Source organism: Agelaius phoeniceus, chromosome 4 (genome assembly GCF_051311805.1).
Source record: "Agelaius phoeniceus isolate bAgePho1 chromosome 4, bAgePho1.hap1, whole genome shotgun sequence".
NCBI classification, from domain to species: domain Eukaryota; kingdom Metazoa; phylum Chordata; class Aves; order Passeriformes; family Icteridae; genus Agelaius; species Agelaius phoeniceus.
This window is the reverse complement of record NC_135268.1, coordinates 39,605,592-39,629,500: the sequence shown is the minus strand read 5'-3', so window position 1 is coordinate 39,629,500 and position 23,909 is coordinate 39,605,592. Positions and strand designations below refer to the sequence as shown.

Sequence of the window (23,909 nt, the reverse complement as noted above, 5' to 3'; positions counted from 1 at the left end):
TTTCTGTTATGAGTCATGTTATCACTGTGTAGTGTTAATGTCTAAAAAAGCCCTCTAAAAGTTGTACACAAGAGTACTTAGAAGTCAGCTTTACTGGAAGTCTCCTTTTTATTACAGAACTGTCCTCAGCACCCCATTTTAGAAATCATCCAGTCAAAGGAGCTTATGTGAGCTTGTCATTCCTAACAGCCAGTCCTGTAGGCTGTTAGGTAATAATCCCATTTCTCTTGGTTGTGTTTGGGTAAAGGCCAAAGTATCAAAACTGTGTCAGAACCATAAGGCCTTTAGAAAGGGCTGCATTTTTCTAAAAGCTTTACATTTCTTTTCTAAAAGATTTACATTTGCTTTCATTAGGAATAGAAATTACAGAAAATCTTTGTGAAAAACAGCTCCCTCTTTTAACTTAGGTCTTGTTATTCGTTTTAGCCTTCACAGTTCACTGTGTGCTACACAAGCCATTAAAATGTGTAAGCCAGATACAAACCTGAAAGAAGTGTGTTCCATCACTTGCACTGTGATAGATGAATCAATGTGAAAAAATAAAAACACTTTTGTAAACTATTAGAATAAAAGCTGAAAATCAGGACTTTTATCTGGTTTTGCACCCTTGGTTGCAGTTTCTTTTTAAAAGGTCAAGTGGGGATCTATTCCAAGATAAGTTTTGTTGCTAGCTTTTTTGGTCAAATCTTGTTATAACCAGCTATCAGCCAGACCTTGTTAAACAAGCTACAAAGTGCCATCATCTCCAAGGGAAAAAAAAAAAGAATTTAAAAAACAGTGTTGGTAAAAGCAGTAAGGTTTGCAGAGGCATCTAATGAATTAGAATTCACTGTCTTTTGTTTAGTTTCCTATTTTATTTAAGTGTAAACATGTGAGATTCCTTCGTTTCTTGTTCACTGTGATAAGCTCAGGGTTTGCCCTTTGATTTCCCTGTCTGCTGTTCCTCACCTTGTGACATTACACAACTAGCATATATAGCAAAATCAGGCTGGTACAAATATACCATATACAACATATTCAATACAAGAACAGAAAAAGTAAAGTGATTGCAGTAGTGAATAAATGCACTTAATCCTTTAAAACTTGTATGCATTTTATTTAAACAGATATTCACTTCTCGTCTCGCTATTAAGCTAAAAAATATGTAAGAGCCCAACTGTTATTTTTCATGTGTTAAAGTTTGAAAAATTCATTTAACTTCCAGCTTCAGAGAAATCTTAACATTCATAGAAGGCAAGTAATCAGAAATGGTTGTATTTCTTTTTTATTTTTCAACTTTAACTGAACTGCTGAAGATTAATCCCTGTGCCAGACATCCAAAAGCATGTACAATTTGAAAATAATCAAACACTTTATCACCATAATAAATTGTACAAATACAAGTGAGAAACCAGTCAGATTGCAATTTTAAAGATTTAGATGTATAAGCACAAGCTAGCAGCAACATATCATTGCAACAAGAAACATCATAGAAAGAGACAGCAATGGAAAAATAAGTCCTCACGTGAAGTAGCTTGTTCTGTTCTCAGGTGGAGTTCTGTACCTCATGAAGGACATATATTATTTGGAAAGAGGCCATTGACCAACATAAAGATTATAGTTTCTACAATCTGATTAAAAAATATTTTCTTCATGTAAGGAAAGTTTTGAAAGATTTCAAAGCTATCAAATGCTACTGAAAAGAGAAAGAAAAAAAACCTCTGAATTTGTGCTGCTCAGGAAAAGAATTAAGCAGTTTCCTTTGCATCATGGAATGGAAGATTTAATTGGAATGAAGTTATACAATGTTCTCAAGAAAATCAAGGAGTCCTCCATAAAAAAAAATACCACAGGTGTTTGCACAGACCAAAGAGCCATTTGCAAGGTGCTTCATCCCACATATTTTGCTGGGAAGCAACACTATTTCCCATTATTTTCAATTAAAACTGGCTGCAATTGAATGATGTATGAAGCTGAATGGTGTATGACCATTTCATTAGTCTCATCTTCCTTGGTATCTATAGTACACTTTCTAAAGATTTGAAGAATTCTGTTTCTGATTTGATAGCTTACCATATTCTATTTACTCTACCCCTTGCTTCAGCAAATCATGGTAAAACCAACAAACATAAACTGAGTTCTAGCTATCTTGGAGGTAAGATTTTATTATCTATTATATATGGATTGGGGGAAAAAGTGTTCAGTAGAAACTAGAAGAAAACATTAAGACATGGATTTAGAATATATAATTTAGAAAACCAAAGAGTAGTGTTATTTGTTTTAGGGAAGTTTTTTGTCATTTTCCAAACCTAAGCAAAGTCAATCAACTGTTGTAACATTTGAATTGTACAGTTCATTGCTGTTTCATCTTATGCTCTCAGAAAGCACAGACTGGTATTTAATAAAGTATATTCTTTTTATTCACTTTTGTTAAATACATATTTACACTTAAGAAAATTTAAAACAATACATGAAAATTTAAAGCAATTTAAAACAATACATATAAAAAGGAAACAGTGCCATTTTTTATTAGAAATACAATAGTATATGACACTATGTTGCAAGCTAAATGTATATTTCATAATTGTAGGCTGCATACAAGCAGTGTTTAATTTTTATAGGACTATGTAAAATTACTCTTTCTAGATCTGTTCTTTACATTGGAGCTCTTTTACTAGTTAATGAGTGAACAGGGAAAAAGAACAAACCAGAAGTTACTACGAATGTTACAGGCATGTTACGAATGTTACTTAAGGCATCCTGAAGAACAGGTAACTGTAACGTGAGCATCATGGAAGAATCTGCATACCTGGCCCATTTTCTGCCCATTGGAAGAAGCCACACTGTTTTTCCTTCCCAAGAGGGCACACAAAAAAGTTCTTTCCATTATTGGGACCGATCTTCAATACAGTCTTCATAACACATCGCTTGCCATGGTTACAAAATGGAAAATCCAAGTCAGCCCACTGCCAAAGAAACAAGTATCAGGTACATGTGATGGCTATGAATTCCTTATTTTAAAATGGACAATAGAAAAAGACCTACAGGGGATGCCATAGAAGAAATTCTTCCTAGTACTTAGATTAGTTTTATCACTTTTGTGAACACTTTTTAGATTTTTCTTTAACATCAACTGCAACTGCATGCACTTTGACTGGTGTAAATTGAAATTATGTCAGCACATAGGTTTTTTTTCAAATTTAGGCATTACTGTCTTGAGTCCATCTATTAACTACCTGATAGTCATGACTATCAGATCACTTTTCAGGTCAAAGTCTTTTAAGACATCTACATCTGTAGCAAGAAGGAGCAGAGGCCACCAATTGCAGCAAGGAAGGTCATGTTAGGTATTAGTGCAGCAGTGGGAGGGTTTGCCCAGGCAGATTACAGAATCATCATCCTGAGAGGCTGTCAGGATTTTGGCTAGCCAGAAACATGGCTGAAAATCAGATCTAGTTTGTTATAGTCCTTTCAGGAAGAAGCAGATCTGAACAACTTTTACAAGTTCCCTCAAACCAGTATTTTTCTTATGCATCTGTTTCACATCACTTGGAAGTAGATTAAGAGCATTTGCACAAGTAGGTGCCATCTCAACACTAAGAGAAGTAACTAGAACTGTTAAGTTCAATAGCTATTATTAATCTCTTAGTTTCAACTCAGTGTGCAACAGTATTTATGTCAAACTTTAAATGGAATATGTCTGCTGTCCATGATTGACACGTCACTGGGCCAAGGAGGTTGCAGGAACAAGCACTGATTATAAAAGCAAAAACAGGTCCTGAAGTCTTATACATACTTGAAAGTATTCACACCGAGTTTCCCTGGAGAGAGGGCAGCAGTAAAACTGCCTTCCCTTGTTTTCTCCATCCTTTCTCACAACTCTGAGGCTGCAGAGACGGTTGTGTTTACTGCAGCGAGGATGCCCCACGCTCAACATACGAGTAGCATCTGTCACATTAGCTTGAGGTGTGCTGTAATGACAGGTGACAAAATGACTTCTGTGTAATTTAAAAGGGATTAGCAGCCAAAGAACTCTCTCCTACCATGACAACAGCTCACCCAGTGTACTTTTGCATACAGTGACAAAGGACTTGCTTCTCTAATGCACCGTATTTGTGTGTGCCTTTAAATCTGAATGATTGCGAGTTGTGAATAGACACGACTGTGTGCTGCCCTTGAGGTACTATACCAGTTTTCCCCACCATGTCTTAAATTATTCTGAAGTACTCAAATTCATGTATGAAACAAAATAAATATTACTACTGATGTTATACTGCCCACCTCAAATTCTGATATGTTCTAAAAGAGTATTCTGCTCTCAGTGGGAAAAAGACCAATACCACTAATTACTCCAGTCTGAAGACATTTGTATGCTTCACAGAAAAGACTCCCACCCTCTTTACTGAAAAGTTACAGTAATGCTCCAAATCGCATTTGGACAAGAAATAATCCAGATGATGGGATGAAATAGAATTCTCTGAATGGGATAAAGTTTCCTTCTTCCTCATGATTGAGACAATTTCTGACTATCTAAAATACACAAGGTTTCATTTAAAAATAGTGACATGAAAAAGATTAATGCTCTGAAATGTATCTTTCCAATATATTTATAGAGCAGAAAAGCAGTAATGGAACCTTAATGAAAGAAGAAAATATTAATTCGTTCTGGTCAAGTTATCAGCTTAGGAATTTTATGTTGTCTTCTACGTCTGGAAGATTGCAGCCCTGCAGACACCAGCAGTTTTATTCCAACACCTCATTAAAACACAAGAAGATAAAAATAACCAACAGATTTTTTGTTGGTTTTGGTTAAGAAAATGCTATAAAAAAAGCATTTCGGTTGATGACTTGCTACAACAACTTGTTGTCATGATTGATACTATCTCATTTCTTGTTTACAGTCCTCTGTATTCTCAATTATCCTGCCTACAGCCTCAGTTCCTCAGTCTATACTGAAAGTGTGAGGAGGAATTGTATTCATTCCGTCTAGCCTGGCTAGTCAGCGAGAGCATTTCAAAACTGGTGCTTCAACAACGTAAGAAGTAATTTCTGTATTTCAGAACAGACACATGATGAAGAATTTTGTAACATATCATCAATATTTCACATTCAGCCTGCATAATTTACCATTGTATGTGACATCTACCTTGCACTCCCATTACTGTTGTTACTATCTGCCCAACTTTTCTGTGACAACCCTCATAGATTCTCACATTTCTCTTAACTAGGCGATGGATGTGTCTGAACAGGGCTCTGTAAATAAAAGTATGGGTAGAGCATTGAAGTGGTTATATACAGAATGGGGAAGGAAGTTAAGAGTAAAAGCAGTGATGGGAAGCTCATCAAGGTAACTGAACAGATCTTCCTCTCAAGGAAGAATGCTGAAACCTGGCAGTTGACAAATAACTTCAATTAGAATACATTCATCCAGATAGCTTCCTTTTGTAATCTTTCACATTGATTTTAAGATCTCTCTAAGCAGATAGCAACTACAGTGCTAAGATCAGACAACTCCTGAGGTTGAAATGTGCTTGACCTATTAAAACTAGACTGGCCTATTCAAAGGGAATAGCTGAACTATGAACAGCTGTTTAGCTTACAGCAGTACTGGCTGGATGCCAAAATCAGGACTTTTCTAATGACATCCTAGGTAATTCAGTGCTTTTGAAATCTGAATTAAATTATAGTTAGCCTAGAATAAGTTACCTCTGGCAGAAATCCAAAGACAACACTGTCTGAGCCAAACAGCACAGTATTCAATTAACATTTAAGGATAAAGTTGGTTTATGGGATTATAAAGACTTGCTTTCATTTTAGAATACATACCTGATTGCTGTATTATATGGGTGAACCAAAGGTACATGGTCAGTTTTCTGTTTCTTCTGTATGTGTTTGAAAGAGACAGGTTGCTGACAGGAGGACAAAGCCAGGGCAGCTATGTTTGTTGAGCAATCCTTGTCTTTGCTTCTCTCTGACTGGCAGGCATTGCTTTGGATCTGCTTGCAATTGCTTTTTGGAAAAACACACTGAGAATGTCCACCAGGTACCTGGATATCATTTCTCAAAACAGTTTTGTTACCAAGGTCTGTTAAGACAAGAGTTGTAGTTCCAAATGCAGTTTTCCTATTGATCTTTATTTCTGTGCTTGGTTTTCTGAAATCATTACAAGGGTACTTCATTAAGTTTGTGTTAAAGGCTGCACAATCTTCAAAACTCTCCATCTTTGGAACTAAGGAAAAAAATTTTTAGTTATAATCCATCTGCATAGAATGCTACATTATATTTCTGATCTGTATTCATAAATTGTCATTGGAGAACGAAAGAGTAAATTTACAGTACCATCTCAAAACCTGTCACAAATTAGATAAGAGTACAAAATTTTTTACAATAAAAAAACTCATTCTCAGTGCACTCTTAGAGTCATGTAAAACATGTGTTTCTAGATAGCATTACTATTGCTCGAGTAGGATCAATTAATGCTATGTAAATTAAAGCTATCAGACACTTAACCATAAAAATTTTAATTTGGCCTAAACACAAAGATTAAAGTATTTAAATTTTTCAAAATAACTTTTGATAACCTCAGTAATGGGAGATCAAAGACTATAGTACCTCCAAGCAGAAATGCATTATCCATTTTTTAAGTATTACCTTACTATTAACACAAAAATTAATATTAAGATTTTGGGGTTTCTAGTGATTTCAGAGTTCCCATCCTTTCCAAACTTTGTGTTCATCCAAACTTACTGACTGTAAGAGGCTTTTCAGAAAAAAGCAGTCCAGACATTTGCTTTGTGATATAAACAACAGTTTCTTCACAGAATCAAAAGCCCTCCTAGTGGGCAATAATAATTTCAAAAGAATGGAATAGTTTATTAATGCCAATTTAATACATAAGGAGACTGTAGGTAATCCCCTTCCTGAGAAAAGGGTGAAAACCTAATGGCATCCTATGTGCAATCTTTTTTGGTAGCTGTGAAACCACAGTGTTCCAGGAGAGAGTCCTTCCTTTTCTACTATATCCAGTGTATTCCATACAAGAAAGAGGGAATTAAGCAGAACACGGGTAGATGAGACATACACTCTCTCCAAAGGCATTCTCACTCAGAAACAAAATAAGAATCTCTACATTTGACTTGGAACATTCCTTGTTTCCAGGCACCTTCCATTTTGCCACTACTGCACAGTCAAACATATCGGTTTCATTCAGACTTTTTAAGACAGAATAGTATTGGCTTAGCCTCGTACTTAGCAAAGGAGCATGGAAATTGCAATGTAATGGTAAATAATTATCTGTCTACAGACTGAATTATTTTGGCTGTAGGGCCAGCAGCTAATTTTACAGACCAAGTATCCTGTCCTCAAAAATTCAAACTTTTCTGCTGACAGTAGGTAATTTTAGAAACAACATAAAAAACCAAACATTGAACCAAGTGAGAAGGGAAAGACTCCTAAGGATTTAAAAAAAGAGAGGTAAGCAAACCTATTTTGAAAAAAAAAAACCAAATATCACTCCTATGCAAAAATAAGGTCATATTTAAAAAAAATAAAGATTTCCCAACAGTATTCCATCGAGTCTAAGCTTCAAATTCCACACCTGATTTCAGTAATTGCATACAACTAAACAAGTAAAATTCAGAAGTACAGGAGAAGGAACAAGTTTTGTTTCAAAGCTTAATATAAAGCATTTGTGCACATGGCATAATACATTAATTCCAGGATAAATGTTAGTTGGTAAATCCTATTCTGTGAACAGATTAAAATTTTCAGGTTTCTGGTGCTGATTTGGCAGAAGAATTATGCAAGATTAGCCTGTGTTGCCAACAACTGTCACGTAAGGCACAAAGACATACTTTTATTGATTCCTGACCTGAGAAAATGAACTATAGCTAGTGCCAAATAAGGGTTTTCCACACATCACTCCAGTCATAAAATGATTAAGCAATGAAGCAATATTTCATGTAGATAGCAGCATTAAAAGCTCCAACAAGAGACAAACAACAAATTGAGGTAAGAAGTTCAGAATCATTTTTACTCTGAACTTGAAGGGAAAAAGGTAGCCCCAGAGAAACCTGGCATCCTTTTAGAAAAGGGTACTAAAATATATTGCTTTTGTTCACATGAAAGAATGACACGTAATTTTCTGATCTTTGATGATTTCTAATTCAGACTTACACTGCAAACTTTGAAGGATTTTACAGAGAGTTGAAAGAATTGAGATTTTTCTCACTCCTTGCCCCAGTAAAAACAAAGGGTCACTGAAGACACCAATCTATAGAATCCCACCTGCACACCAGGTTGGAAGATGACACTTACAGGGTTTAAGACAAGACAGTTTCCATATTGTCTGTGTAAGATTTCCTCAAAATCTGACTTCAAGTTAGCTAGTTATATATATATGATTCACAATGAGACACTTCTACATAAAAACTACACCGAAATCATAGACCTCCCATCTTTCCCAATACAGCTGCCAGACAACCCTTCACTACCTTCAGGTCTTGAAGTCAAACAGGCATCACAAATTTCAGCAGAAGGCTTGTTTATTAGGGTGCAGCACATACACGTCCACTCCTCTTCAGATTTCCGAGCTACATGTTCATTAGAACATGACCCCCTGCCGTATGCCCAGCCAATTAGGCTGCTTCTAGCTGGCAGTTTGCTGTGAAACAAAAGAATGATGTTAGTGTTTTGTGACGTTCCCCCTACAAATTGCCTTACGCCACTCTGTGCAGGAAGGCATGGGCTAGAGAACAAGCAGGATGCAGTGTTAAGCCTCCTATCAGAGCTTGGACAGCATGTCAGCGTTCAAATTTGATTTTTCTTTTCTTTACCTCAAGGCCAAATCTTTCCAGATGCTGCAGAAGTAAAACAAATAAAAATATTTAAACAAGAAATTGACAGAAAGTTAATTATCAACTGGTGTACTCTCCAGGACAATGCCCCAGTCTCTCAGATTCCCTACCATTTCCAAGTACTGCAGCAAAAAGCTTGGTAAGAAAGGGAGAGTGTTTTAGGGCTTTCCCCCCATATCTGGTACACAAGACTTGCTAACAAATGCATTACTGGATGAAGAACTGCTTAGAAAATGAACTGCAGAAATCACACAGTCTAGCAAATAATTTTTTTTTGTTCTCATTTAAATGCTACACATAAGTCCACATTGTTATCATAACAGCCAAAAGCACTGAAAGCTTTAAAAGTCAGAATGTCTCTTGTGTGTCACCATTTGCTAGAAAGCCTTTTAAAATGTAGAAACCTGTTCAGAATTAAGGAGCCTAGCTGTGACTTGTGAGACAAAGCTACTCCAGACACCACTAAAGATTTAGTTGTATTTATTTTCCTGTAAATTATAACCTCCTATGTTGATAGACTGATTTAGAATCATAGTTACTCCTTTACAGCTTCCTGTTATGAGGGGCTGCTCTTGTCATAGTATCCAAACACTGACAGCAGATTAATTGTAGCTTGAATTTACCTGTTCAGTAAGTTACGTATGTATGCTTTTAAGTGCTATGATAATATCCAACTTATGGTAGATAAGTTGTCAAGCTTATATTTTTTTATATAGTTTTTGTGGAATTGTGGACTTTTTGGAGACTTTTATTAATCCTAAGAATTTAAGCAATTCAGTCAACAATGCAAATGCTGTAGTTGGGCACTGTTGTGACACTCCTTTGACCCATCACTTTTTCCATAACGATCACTTTCTGTAAGAGGCTAGAGCTCTAAAATAACAGTAAAGATATCCACTACCTACCACACCTTCCACAAAAGGAAAACTAAGGAGGATAATGAGAACTGCTGACATTCCAAAGAGTCTGTGCTGTTAAGAGGTAGAATAGACATTACAGCAGCATTCACCAAAATACTGTGGCTAGCAAACAAAACAGCCAAACTGTAAGTGTTAAAATGGGTATTTTCACATTATTAGATCAATTGTTCTACTCAGTTATCAAAAAATGCATTACTAGACTGAATATATTCAGTGTATCATATTTGGGAATTTAATTCCATGTTGTTACCCAGGGTCATCTGTCCTGTCATTATAACTCCCACACCCTTTCCCAGTTTATGAAATATGAGGGGAAAGGTCTATTTTTTAAATTCAAGGTACATTTGAATTTGATGGGCTAAGTTTATAATGGGTATTTTCTAATTTTTTTTTCAGTTGAGCAGAATCCTAAGCTAGTTGACTTGACCCCAGAAGCACTGGGTAGAATTCTACAGTTTCTGATCTATAGCAAGTCAGTCTAATCACATGGGCCCCTTCCAGTCTTTAAATGCAAAAAGCCTGGAATGGCAAATAAATTACTTGAGCTATACATAATTTTATATAGTAACAGTTACTGTAAAATTGAAAAGAGTGCAGTAGAAAACAAAGAACTGACCATTAAGATGAGGACAAGACAAGAAACCATCTTTTTATTTTATAGTTACCACTACCATGTTTTTCACTTAAATGCAGCACTCTTTAATTGTTTATTTAAAAGTACAACAACAAAATGCTAAATCACTACTTGTTCTAGAAAACAGAAAGATTTTTTCCCTACACTGTTTTCTAGTTATCTCACTCAACAGAAGAATGCTGTCTTCCTACATTTTTGCAAAATATTTCTCATTATTACTTTCTGAAAATACAGCAGATTTGGGTTATCAGCTTGTGAAATATTCATCCTCCATGCTGGAATTTTCGATATTTGATCTGTACCCAAAGGCAATTTTTTAAGCTTTAAGCAAAATCCCTTCAGACATCTGAGTCTTGAAAGAAGCTTGGAGGTAGGAGAGGGATTTATGTGCTCTGTAAATCTTATCTAAAATCTTATCTAAAACATATATATATATATATATATATATATATATATATACACACACCCCCCCCCCCACACTAACGAGGCAAAGTCACAAAGTGAAACAGCATCTTATATTAGACAGACAGATAGTATAAAGGCAGAATTCTGAAGCCTCAGATGAAAATTTTCAAGAATAACAGATGCTTAAGTCTGAATAAGGTATTTTTGTAACTTTTACCTTTTGACCCTTTGTGATATCAAATGCACTTTCTGCTTTCCTGAAATAAAAGGAGGAAAGCTGCTGCTAGCACAATTTATGTGGAAGCAGAAGTGCCTCTGTAGCACACCTATAGCAAAAGCTTTTAAAATCCAATAAGGAGGAAGAAAAAGTACTAAGCCCCTAAAATATTTGCTGCACTCTGATTTACTGAAGTTTTAGTTATCCTCAGTAGAATTCTATATCCAGAAGAAAACTGCACAGATGTACAGCCATCTAGATATGCCAGGACTGATGGGGCTATCCTGCAAAAAGAAAGACAAATTCCTACTTCATTATATTCAACTCAGTTGTATGGAAACATCCATGCCCTTTACATTGATAACACCAAGAACAAAGGGCAACTTTTCTGGTGACTTAGTTTCAGTGAATAAATCTGAGTACTCTGAATTGTTTCATAATTCCTACATTTGATTAAAGTAATAGCTGCTTCATAATAGATGACACCTTTGAAAAGAATAGTAGCAAAGGATCGAAGCTTCTAACCATTTTTAAATACCAATAGGCAATTTTTTTTCTTCTTGCAATATGTTCTGGTTTTGTCTGACATAGTTAATTTAGTTATAAAATGCACACAGACCCATTCTATTTCAAAGGGGGTGTCCTTTTACTGTAACAACACTTTGAGGTGCTTAAAAATGTCACCATGATGCTACCATCATACCTAAGATTGACGAGCTGGGGATCTGCCTTTTGACATCGAGAGCAGAAGTAAGTCATCCTGTTATGGTCCCCCATTCGGCACACGGTGATGCTGCCACTGCACTCCCTGCAGGCTGGGCACTTGTACACCTTGTAGTGTCGGTACAGCGGGGACCCCGTTCTGCGGCACTAAAACAGAACGTGTTTAAAATCCATGTTAGAGACTCAGGATCAATTTAACATGAGTCTGAAAATAAAAAACACTACATAAATTGTCAACTCAATGACTAGATGAAGTTATTTAAGAGAGACATTAATAAAGGCTATCCCTGTATTTCACATTATTTTATGTAAAGAATTGACAAGTCAGGTATAACAGTGTCTGTAATTCTCCACATAATGAAATAAAACACAGAAAAAAAAAAGCATACTAGCAAGGTGCAAGCAAATACATGCTAGGAACTCTCTGAGTTCAGCTGGACCAGTTAGCTCTGAATCAGCACCAATTGTCTTTGACCTGACACCTGCAGGAGTCTTCTTGAAGAGCTAATGAACTCCTATCAATGCAGCATAGAAAACAAAACAAAAATAAACCACAAAGCAAACACTGCCTTCTCTCACCCCCAAAGACCCAAAAACTCAGCACAGCTCAGATGCAATGCTACAATCTGGGTTAATAAAGCCTTCCCAAAACCTAAAGAACTGTGCAATGCAGAAATATTCCCAAGATTCTGTAAATGTTGGGTAGTGCCCAATAAAGTTGCTCAGCTGTATCTTGGCCCTGGCCATGCCAAACAACTTGAAAAGCCACTTGGCACTATGGTGAGCTCCCCAGAGTCTGGCAGAAAGCCATATTAAATTAAGTACAGTACAAGCCCAAGGGCAGTGACTTGAAAAGCCTCCAGACAGCTGGCAGGCACATTTTATGAGACAATTCCCAAAATACCCAGGAAGTCAGCATAGACACACTACAGCTAAAAGCGGCAAAAAAAAAAAAAAAAAATCCAAACAAGAAGAGCCTAGTAGAGATGCAGCCAACTCTGCCCTACAATTGCAAATCCTTGGGCTCAGCTCAAACGATACCACAGCTGTCCAAGTAATACCAGCACAGCCCTGGCAGAGTTCACTAACTCTAGCTCCATAACGTACGAAAACCCTTGGAGTTGTCCCAAAACACAGGTGTCTTTGAGCACAGTATATTTGCTTCTACTGTGCTCTTATTCATCAGTCTTGCTGAAAGAGAATTCTTGTGCCAGTGCAAGCTAGTAATTCAATCAGAAGGAATTACTAATATATATTTGCATGAATATTCACAGCTGCCTCCTCAAGGTCTTCAGTCAGTTTCTTATGAGTAGCTTTTTTCCCATCCAGTTATGCAAAAAACAAACAAAAGCAACAGCTTTTTACACAAACAGGACTCTTCACCTTTGCGTCTGCAATGATACAGTATGATGACTGCAAACAATCCATAACAGTCTATTAAAAAAATTCAAGCACTATCCCTCATTAACATATTCATTATGTCTCTAACATGGAAGGCGAGGCTAGCCCTCTTAAAAGTACTTGGCTGGTGAGTACTTGCTAAGTGTGGACTACAGAAGTTTTGAAATTGGCTAAACAGAAAGTATAACCTGTTTATTATCAGTCCAAAAGCCTTTAAATTTCTGAGTATTAGAGTTGTTGCAGAACTAGAAGGTGTCTCTTTACTGGCAGACTTCATTACGAATTTCAGAGAAATGAAAACATTTCCCTACCAACAAATCAAAGTGCTCTTTAGTGGGTTGAGGGAAAGTAGATACTTAAGCAGACTGTTAAACAAATTAAAGTTTTAGCCTTTATGATTTTAGGAATGTTAGGTGCCCTCACCTTCACCTACGAAAAAAATTCTTTTTAGCACTGCTAGCTCCTTGCCTTTCATGAACATCAAGAGAAAAGGACAAAAATGTCACTACTGCTTTTTTTTTTTTGTTTGTTTGTTTGCAGCTTAAAGAAACAAAACATAGAAGAATTAGGTAAAATTTTCTCTTTTTCTTTTGTGGAAAGTTAAAGAGCACCAGAGCACCATGAATTATGGAGTTTATATGGGAAGAAATTAAGTCCTACTGAAGTTATAGTAGTAGGGAGAAACCGTAATTTATTTCACTTTATCAACCAAATCCATTATTTGAGTTAGGAAAAAAAGGTTGTTAGAAGTTGCAAACTATTTAGCCAAATAAATTTAATTGCTATTTCAAGTTTTATATAGGAAGCCACATTAACTACTTTCATACTTCCCTGGGACAATGTCTAGTTCCTAGTTTGAAGAGTAATCTTTATGTTACCTTACACGTAACTTTGTGCTTAGCCTACATCAATTCTGACATGTTCAGACTGGCATAACAGCACATGCACAGAAAGACTGAACTGGCCTTCAGGCTGCATCTGTGAAAGTCTTTTGGGCCAAACTGTGCATATTTTGACAGTCGCAACTCTCCTTACCTTTCCATCATCTGACAATTCACAATTAATAAAGAGCACACAAACCAACATTCCTATTCATGGAAACACTTGCTTTGTTGCATCTTTATACTGTTTTCACTGTTGCAGTGTGATGCCATTTCCTGTTTCACCTATCCCAACCCCCCAGGTGTACTCTCCCTTCCCCTTTGCCCTCCTGCTGAGAGCTGTCCATCAATCTTCACATTCCAGAAGGGTGGTGGTGTGGTTGGCAGAACTTCAAAAGATGTCCCTCAGGTCCGGGCTCATTGGCCTGTCCAAGTGTCCTGATCCCTTGAGCCTTCCCCTCCTCCCACCTGGTTGGTGCCTCACCTGTCCCTTCCCCTCCCCCTGTCCCCCGGGGCTTAAAAGGAGACCAGACCATGCGGTTGGGAGCTGTTACATGAGTCAGGTCTGTCATCCTGGAATAAAACTCTGGATTAAAACTCCACGATAGAATCCTCTCCTTTCTCTCTTCACTGTCGCCTGAACCTTTTCCACCAGAGGTAAACTGAGTTCCTACTATGCCTGGATTTGTTCCGGGTGCCAGCTGCAGCACCCAGCTGGCCAAAGGTATCTCTGAGGTAAAACACCACAGCTGCCCCTTTGGCCCAGCAGCAATGGTCAGATGAGCCCAGGCATGTCCCACCTGGAAATATTTGGATAAATACTCCATATTTCACCAGATGATCACACACAGCTAACATGCCAGAGTAATATTTTGGAAGTTCTCTAGAAATATGTGTCAATACCTTATAAAAAAGCAGGGTAAAATCACGTGTCATTTTCACCAAGTGACGTATATGCTCATCTGTCAGTTGGCAAACCTGTAAGAAAGACAAGAATGAGTTTTAGAATATTACAATGCTAAGGGACAATGGCAAAAGAAGACCTATGAGTAGGTGCACTTTGACACTGATGTGGAGCTGCTTTTATCCGTGTTGTGATACTTCCCTGACTCCTTATTATATGTATCATCTCAGTAACACAGTACATGTTTACATTCTGTAATACAAAAACTCACTGCTTGCATACCAAACAACGTGCTTTGCCTCAACTATGCAAAACGTGCTAGAAAATTCAGTTGTCTTGCCCTATATTGACCAAAGAGTTCATGATCACATGAATAACAGAGTTAGCAAGCCTCACATCACTCCTAATTTCCTCATGGATCATAATATGACCTATCATCTGAGGCTCTTTCCTCTGAGACACATTCAGGAAGAATACACAAGTCAAAGGCATCACAATTACAGACATATCAAACATATCAACAAATTTATTTTTCTTATGAACCCAAAATTTATATCACTTTTATTTTCTCTGTCATATCGCAGATAAAATCCAGATTAATCCTATGAACAATTTTCAAAATACTATGATTAAAAAACTTCAGTTACTAATCTTGTCCAGTTTCCATTTACATCCTGTGTAATCTCTGTTTTGCAAATATCATCTTCTCAACCAAAGTTTGAAAGGATCTTGAAGGATCTTGAGGATCTTAAAACAGAAAAAGTGTGATAAACAATGGTAGAAAAAACAACTGATGCCAGCTAGCAGGATAAGAAGTAGAAGAAGCAACTGCAAAAATTATCAACTCTACCACATAAACTACTTTGGGTAGTAAATGAACAAAAAACCTGAGCACTTTTCACTTTTCCTTATTTATGGACTATCTGTTTAATGGCAGCATAACAGGATGCCAGACTTAAAATATGAAAGTTTATCAGCTCCAAGTGTCATGACAAAAACCTCTTGTTATAAAGACAAAACATTAATTTAGTGTCCAAGAATAAGTTAAGAAATTACAGATGACAAAACAAAGGTAAGAAAGTAGCAAAATATTAAATAAACATGTATTTAAATTCTGAATATTTTGGTGTCCTTAAAAACCATCTTGAGACATTCACCCACCTTAACAGCTGGATGAAGACCACTATCAAACAGTGCTTCATTCTTTATGATATTTCCCACTCCAGGTAATACTGATTGATCCAGTAACACATCACACAACATACGGGTGTTCTGCTGCTTAATCATATGTTCTGCTCTTGAGAAGCTAAACTTTGGAGAACAGACATCCAAACTTTCCATCATCCTCACTTTCTGCTCACATTCAGCTGCATTTCTGGAAGAGAAAAATACACTGATAATTTTTATTTTAAATATATTCTAATATTGCTGTGTGGTTTTAAAAACAACAGAACAAATTAGAACATTATATGCATATAACAGAAACCATGAAAATACCAGTGACAAGAAGTGGCACAGAAATTCCATTAAACACCTTTTCAAAAACAGGTCAATGGAACATGGAACATGCATCTAGTCCGATCTCATTTTGTTCATAATAGCTTGAAAAATATTTGCCAGCTCCTTGCTTTAAAACTACTTCCCAGATGGAAAGCCCATGTGTTTGTACTCTCAAACATACCTAACTGTATGGTTACATGGCCCACTAATTACAACATGACATTTATGTGTGTGTGTGTGTATATATATGTAAAATCAATTTATATATTATATTTTGAAGAATCACAGAACATTCTGAGTTGGAAGGATCCCACAAGGATCATGAGGTCCAGCTCCTAAGTGAATGGCCCAAATGGGAATCAAACCCTCAATCCTGGCATTATTAGCACCACGCTCTAATCAACTGAGCAAATTATAATTATGTAATAGATGTATGTAGTAGTAGATTATTAACAGTAGTTACAAAATTTAGAAAAATATATATTCATATTTTAAGATATGTATTATTAGGATAAGCATACTCATTTGAAAATAATACCATACAAGAAGTCTTGGCTTACATGAGATTTTGTAGTTTGTAATTTTACGTACACTTATATATGTTGCATGAATTTACATGCCCATTTCCACTCAAGAGCCTTAATCACTAAAATCAAACTTGTTGATGTTTTTTTTAGCAATGTGAAGTACAGTGCTAACGGGCATAAACATCTGCTTAATGTAAATTAGAACAATTATAAAGATTTGCTTCCATAAAGAAAAAACATAAAACCCCAACCTTGGGAGCATAAAAACTTGAAACCAGTAATCGTGGCAGGTTATTTGTTACTCTTGTTAAGAAGTGAGACTTGGACAGAAATTAACAGAGCAATGGGTTTCGGCATACAGATCTAAGGATAAAATTAAATCCAACTTTCATTCCCAGTTTTGACACTACCTAATGACACTATGGCATAGCATTACTTTAACTGTATGTAAGCTCTGATACAAAAGTAACAAACTCAAATTACCACACCAAAAAATATATGTTTAGAAAGTTTTTTCTTGACAGAACCCAAGCACTTAACAATTTGTACATTATTTTTTCATTTACCTTAAAAGATAGTTATAAAAAGAAATAAACTGTTTCATTAGTTTCTGCTTTACCTATACTCTACTGTCACATCCCAAAAACAAACAGTATCCTCCATAAGCTGTATCTCCAAAATTGGTTGTGCTCCATTTCTTTCTTTGCTTCCATCAGGATTAATGTGCATGGAACCATTCATACCAAAGTGAATCCTTGGAAAGAAAGAGAGTTTTTATAGGTATTTTAACTTTGCTATCGTTTCCAAGCACTACACCAGTCTATTTTTAGAGCTGTGAACCTTACCTAACCAAGTCAGTATGCATGTACATTAATTCTAGTCATTACCAGTAACACAGCAACAAACTTAGCTTACAGAATGCTCAATTCCCAAAAAAGAAAGAATGCTCCCCAAGTAAAAATCCCTCCAAAACATAGCTGGTTTTGTGTAGTCTTCATAATTCATTATACAGAAGTCAAACCTGATCATTAAGAAGCACCATTTCTGGTGCACTTAGAATTTTTTTCACTTGACATGCTGATCTTCCAACACAGATTCATAAACTTTCAGGAAGGCTGAAAGAAATGAGGTCACTTGACCAGAAAATTTTCTGTTAAATCAGGCAGAAGTCACCTGGTATGAAAACAAAGAATTTAGTCCCCATATTCCCACCACTATTATCACATTGCAGCTAAATCCAGTAACACCATAAACAACATAATTAGTATTTGCCATATGTTGTTTTCTGCTTTTCTTTGCCTACAACCACGGCAAAACCTGCAAGTCAATTAAAATTAATAAAAGAAATAAACTGAAAAATGCACAGATGGCAAAGTTGAAGAACAGACCCTTTCAAGCATTCATTCTACAGATTAGTAATGCCTTAAGAGGTCTTAAGTTTTATAAAATATTCTACAAGGAGCTATGCTTGAGCAAAGGACAAGTCTGACTATTATCTCATACATTTTATTTATTACAATTTCACCTGCTACAATCAAGACCTAAAAACCATAAGATAGCAATAATGCCTTTTACTATACACTGTATATCAGAAAAAGTAGATTATTTTATAGTTACAAGAAGATTTAACAGACTAAACTACATAAATGACCAAAGAAAAGCAATATCAGGTCACTGCTTCCAGTAAGCCCAGCTTTCCTATATTCCAGGAAGGACAGGCATTTTAAATATTTGCAGATGGGCTAGACACATGTCATTAAGCCTATTCTTAAAGTTACTCTTTAAAACATGAAAAAAAGTAATGCTATGAGTTACTTAAAAACCTGTGTCTTTCCAAAACTCTTCTTACAAGTCAGATCAGGTGATATAGTTGTTTCAATCACTTTTATCTTCAAAAGCCGTTTTCAATTCTCAAGTGCCATGAGTAGTACTGCACAGGCTTAACTTATTTTTAAACCTAGACAAATTTACTTTTAAACCAAACTCTTGCATCTTGCTAACAAATAGTGATGCATTAAATGCTTCCAGAAAATTATTTTTCATTCAGTTTTATAGCTGATGGTTTCATTTACCAAGTTCCAGTATACTGTTTGAAAGAAATTTTAAGAATCACAACTATTAGCTATTCTAGTGCCTTCTCAGTTCGTGACTAGAAGAAAAAAATTAATCATCACTACACGTTTACATTCAAAAGCATTAAGAAATTTATAAAATTTAATTCTAAACTGTTTCATTATCTTTGATGTCCTGAAATAGGGCAAAATATAAATCTTTTCAATTACAAATAGAAAAGGCATGCTAATCAAGCCTAGGAAATGTTATTCAATGAGAACTAGTAGTAAAGAATTGATGATTTCTAGTTTTAAGTAAAAAGGTGAAACTTTAGAATTATTTCGTGCTACACAATAATCGCAGGGACCTGAATGCACTGCATGTATTATAACTATTTTGTCTCCACAAAATGCAACTTCCTGCTTGAAACAAAGCATGCCAATAAATAACTGTCATTTTCAGATACCTTTACATGGAATCTTGGAGTAAAGTAGTATATTATCTAAACATGTGATTTTATCCAGTATGCCTGTACTGCAGAGAGGCTGATGAGAAGTTTCTCTCTAACACTTGCAAATCTCTGAAAGTGCCATTAGCAAGATCAAGATGACCTCTGCAAATATATTCAGTCTGAATGCATAGGAAGCCTTTTTCTCACTTACCTCAAAGCTTTCTGATCAAAATACATGAAAAGTTCTTTTCCCAATGTCTCCACACCCCTGTAAACATGTCCAACAAGGAAATCATGACCAGAGATGTTCTCTTTACTTGCAGCAGTCTGAAAAATGAGTACATACACAAAGATTAAGGAGAATTTATACTGCTTAGATTCTAGCACCAGTACACATTCAGCAAGCAGCTGTACTAACTTGGACAACATTAACTATTTTCCCCTTAAGTATTCTACCAAAAACAATGGGACTATTAACCCACGAAGCAGTCACTATTGCTAATGCTATCATAACTTACCTCAATTTTTTTCCTAACTGAAACAATACATCTTTTTTATCAGGGAATTTTATGCCTTTTCCTTCGAGTCATGAATTTATAATAAGAGTTTCAGACTGGTGCAAAACGAACAGATACAGTTTGAATATTAAAAACATGTCAGTGTCAATTCTGCCATTTGCAGATCTATATCCTTCTTCAAATGTTAATAACAGGCTTTCAGTATTTTGCATAGTGTATTGTGTGTTACAGAAAAGCCTCCACTGAGCCCACAGAGATATCTCTCCCTGCTAGTTTTAAATCTAATCTCAGAAGCAGGTGAGCAGCAGGTAGGACACTACTAGAGGACAAGATAAATGTGAGATTGAAGCAGTCATATTTTCTTCCATAGCACATGAAAATACATTGAATTTACAAGGGATGTCAACAGGTTATCTGGTCCAAACACCTGGTCAAAGCAGAATACACTTAAGACAAGGAGCCCAGGGCCTTGTCCAGTCAGATTCGGAGCAGCTCCAGGGATGGACACTCCTATCTCTTTGGGCCCTTGTTCCATGGCTTGACTATTGTTGTGCTGGAAAATTTCTCCTAATACTGAATGAGAACTCCTGTTGTCCCCTGCATCTGCTGCTTCTCACCCACTGTGCAAGTCCCTACAGGAGCCTAGCTCTGTCTCTTCCATATCCTCTTTACAGATACCTGAGGAGAGCAAGAAAACCCCAGTTCTGTCAGCTGCTCCTTGAGCACCATGTGCTTCACCCTGCTAATCATACCAGAGGACTCACTCTAGTCTATTATTATCTTCTTATTACTAGGGAGTTGCAAACTCAGGTGCAGCCTTGCAATTGCTGCTCAGAGGTAAGCATCACTCTCCTCAACTTGCAGAGCCTAGCATGGGGATGTCCCTCTTCTTGGAACATGGAAGTGACATGGACTCAGCTTCTACGGGACCCTAAAGCCCTTTTTTGACGCAGAACCATTTCCCATCTGAGCAGCAGCCAGGACTGTGCTGTTCCATGACACTCTTCTGTTCCAAGTGCAGGATTCTGCAGGTTTTCCAAATGCTGAACCTGACTTTCTACCAGCCCTTTTTCTCAGCCTGTGAAGGTCCCTCTGACCAGCACCCCAAGGTCCCTTCAGACCCTGCTGAAACCTGTGAGCAGCAGACTCACTGCCCTCACAGCCCTGACTGCAAGGCAGATAGATATAATCAGTGCTTCAGTTGCAGCACTCAATTTCAATGCAAATATGTATGAAAGCAACGCTGGCAAATCAGCCAGGCTTCTGCTAGTTAGTGACATTTCAGAGCTACTCCCTATGCAATCTCCCACTATATTATTACCTTGAAATGATGAACATTTAGAGAGTTTTATGGTTATTATTCTGTCAAGTAGGAAAATAAAAACATTTCTTGCATAACATTTACTTTGTCTGTTATCAAAATATGAAGAAAGCAAAATTTTGCTCCCATGTAAGCAGTTCATGCTTTCCAATAAAAGTGCTGGAGTCGATTGCTGTGCAACAAAGTTTATTTTAACTTTAATCCACTCAGGGTTGTTTAAAACAAACCAGAATAGGAAATTACTGCGATAGAAAACTAAATTGTGTTTTCAAATATTTGAAGTTAAATTCATACCTCTTTGGTATCAGGAAAAATCTTACAGTCATCATAGTACAAACTCTCCTAAACACTCTCTTCAGCAGTGGCTTTGGCCATGGTTAGCAGCCTCTGTGAAATCTAAAAAGTCCAAGACCCTTAGGTTGGTCATTTTCCAATGAATAGAGGCTGCCCTGAGTGATAATAACAAATCTATTTGAGGGAGCGAGATTTCTTTTTGAAACATTAGGAGCATAACTCCTTACTTCAAAAATCTGTCCTGAAAGATATTAACCTATAAAGACTAGTCCCAAGATATATCTTAGACAGATGTATTTTCAACCATTCTTTCCTAAATTGTTTCACTGAAGTACTATCTTACTGTGCCTTAATCACAAACTCCTACAATGCTTTATATACACTAAAAGTGGGTCAAAATTCCCCAACTTTCTGCCTGGCAGAATCCAATATATTTACTTAAAACAAAAGCAACACATAGTCTTTTCAAAATGAGCAAAATGAGGCATGGAAAAAAAAGATACCTCTGTAATCAAAAACAGAGGACAGTACCTACACACTTAATCAGCCAAGTGATTTCTCCATCTGCTACAAGCTCTCACAAGTCTCACAAACTTCATACTAGTAAACTATTTTATGCTGTCAATGAAAGGATACAAACCAAATGTCACACTCTTTATTTAAATACTTGGTCTAATTAAAATTGCTTAAAAAAATAAATATAGAAACCGCCTTTCTGCATGCCAATGTGTAGCTTTGTCATGTTTCACATAGATTAGAATCATAGCATAGTTTTGTTTGGAAGGGCCTTTAAAGTGCATCTAGGACATGCCTAGACTGAAGAGATTATGAATAAGGAAGATTAGCAATAATTTCCCTTGTATCTAACGTTCCCCCGAGTAACATGGTATTTTGAAGTTTATCCTAAGTGAACACAGCGATGCTAAAAGCTTTCCGTCATTGCTCCTCAAATCTCCTGCTTCTACAGCTTCAGAATCGTCTTCACACATCTGACCTGCCGCAATTGGATTACTATGGTGCTGACAGGAATATTTCACAACCTCAAGGAAGAATTCAGTATTCGCGGATGACACCCACTATCACCCACGGGCGACGGCAGCGGCGGCACGGGGGGCACCAAACACGCCGCACGGAGCTCCGCCCGCCAGCCCTGGCACCCCAGCGGCTGCTGCCCGCTCGCTTGCTCTCACCCACACCCGGTGGCATTTACCACCGCGGACAGACACGAGCAAAAGCGCAGGGCCCCGCTGCCCGGGGCAGCTGCCCCGCCCTGTCCCGGCGGCCGGGCCCTCACCGCTCCCCAGCCCTGTCCGTGTCCGTGTCCGTGTGCCCTCACCGCTCCCCCCGCCCTGTCCCTGTCCGTGTGCCCTCACCGCTCCCCCAGCCCTGTCCGTGTCCGTGTGCCCTCACCGCCCCCCAGCCCTGTCCGTGTGCCCTCACCGCTCCCCCAGCCCTGTCCCTGTCCGTGTGCCCTCACCGCCCCCCAACCCTGTCCCTGTCCGTGTGCCCTCACCGCTCCCCCCGCCCTGTTCCTGTCCGTGTGCCCTCACCGCTCCCCCGCCGCCCCGCGCGGACCGCACGCGCTGTCCCCGGCGCAGGCGCGCCCGCAGGCGCTCAGCGCAGAGCGCGCAGCCCGGGCCCTCCACCATGACCGCGATGGCCGCCGCCGCCGCCGCCTTTCGAACGTCCCGCTCGCCTGAGGGCGGTGCGGCCCGACAGGCACCGCCCCGCTGTTTCCTGTTTGTTTTCTTCTGAACGGCGGCTCCTGCTGCTCGTACATTCCCTGGTGGCTCCTGGTCGCTCCCTGGTGTTGTCTAAAACACGCGCAAGTGCATCTTACTTCAAGACTTGATCCGGAATCAGAAATTAATTTCAGCTTTTAAAAAGTTGGTATTTATTTGGGTTCTGCAGTCAGTCCAGGTTTACAGAAGTAAAATGCTCCTTTACCCGCCACGTTTGAAGTACAAACAGGCATAATAAACTCTGTGAGCTCTAAAAAAATTGGGGGAATTTGCATTGTAAGGTAGAACATTGGGCACCATTTCCCAATGCCCAGCTCGTGAGGCAACACTCACACTGGTTAAAAACACTCAATGTTATTTTTTACATACACAGCCTATGAAGAAGAGTATCCACTCTTCTATCTGGGTTCAATCAAAATGTGTTTTTCTTAAAAGAACTTTTTTTTTAACATGGAGGGAAGTGGATAAATCAGACTAAATTATGTTTATTGAAGTAAAATATAATTCACATTTTCGGCTGAAGTTAGGGTGTGCTAACCTTGTTGCAAATGCCTTTTTTTTCTTTTTCTCAGTGGTGTTTTTGCT

At 37.6% G+C, this 23,909-nt stretch overlaps 1 protein-coding gene across 1 annotated transcript; it reads right to left on the bottom strand.

Moving 5' to 3' along the window:
• Window positions 1–1,104: 1,104 nt before the first annotated feature.
• On the bottom strand, window positions 1,105–23,366 carry NEIL3 (nei like DNA glycosylase 3). Its single transcript, XM_077177350.1, has 10 exons — window positions 23,133–23,366; window positions 19,661–19,776; window positions 17,566–17,700; window positions 16,081–16,294; window positions 14,919–14,993; window positions 11,714–11,880; window positions 8,472–8,641; window positions 5,806–6,208; window positions 3,776–3,950; window positions 1,105–2,945 (listed from the first exon to the last, which is right to left on the bottom strand). The coding sequence occupies exons 1-10, from the start codon at window positions 23,229–23,231 to the stop codon at window positions 2,769–2,771; spliced, it is 1,731 nt and encodes a 576-aa protein (XP_077033465.1). The 5' UTR covers window positions 23,232–23,366; the 3' UTR covers window positions 1,105–2,768.
• Window positions 23,367–23,909: the final 543 nt, after the last annotated feature.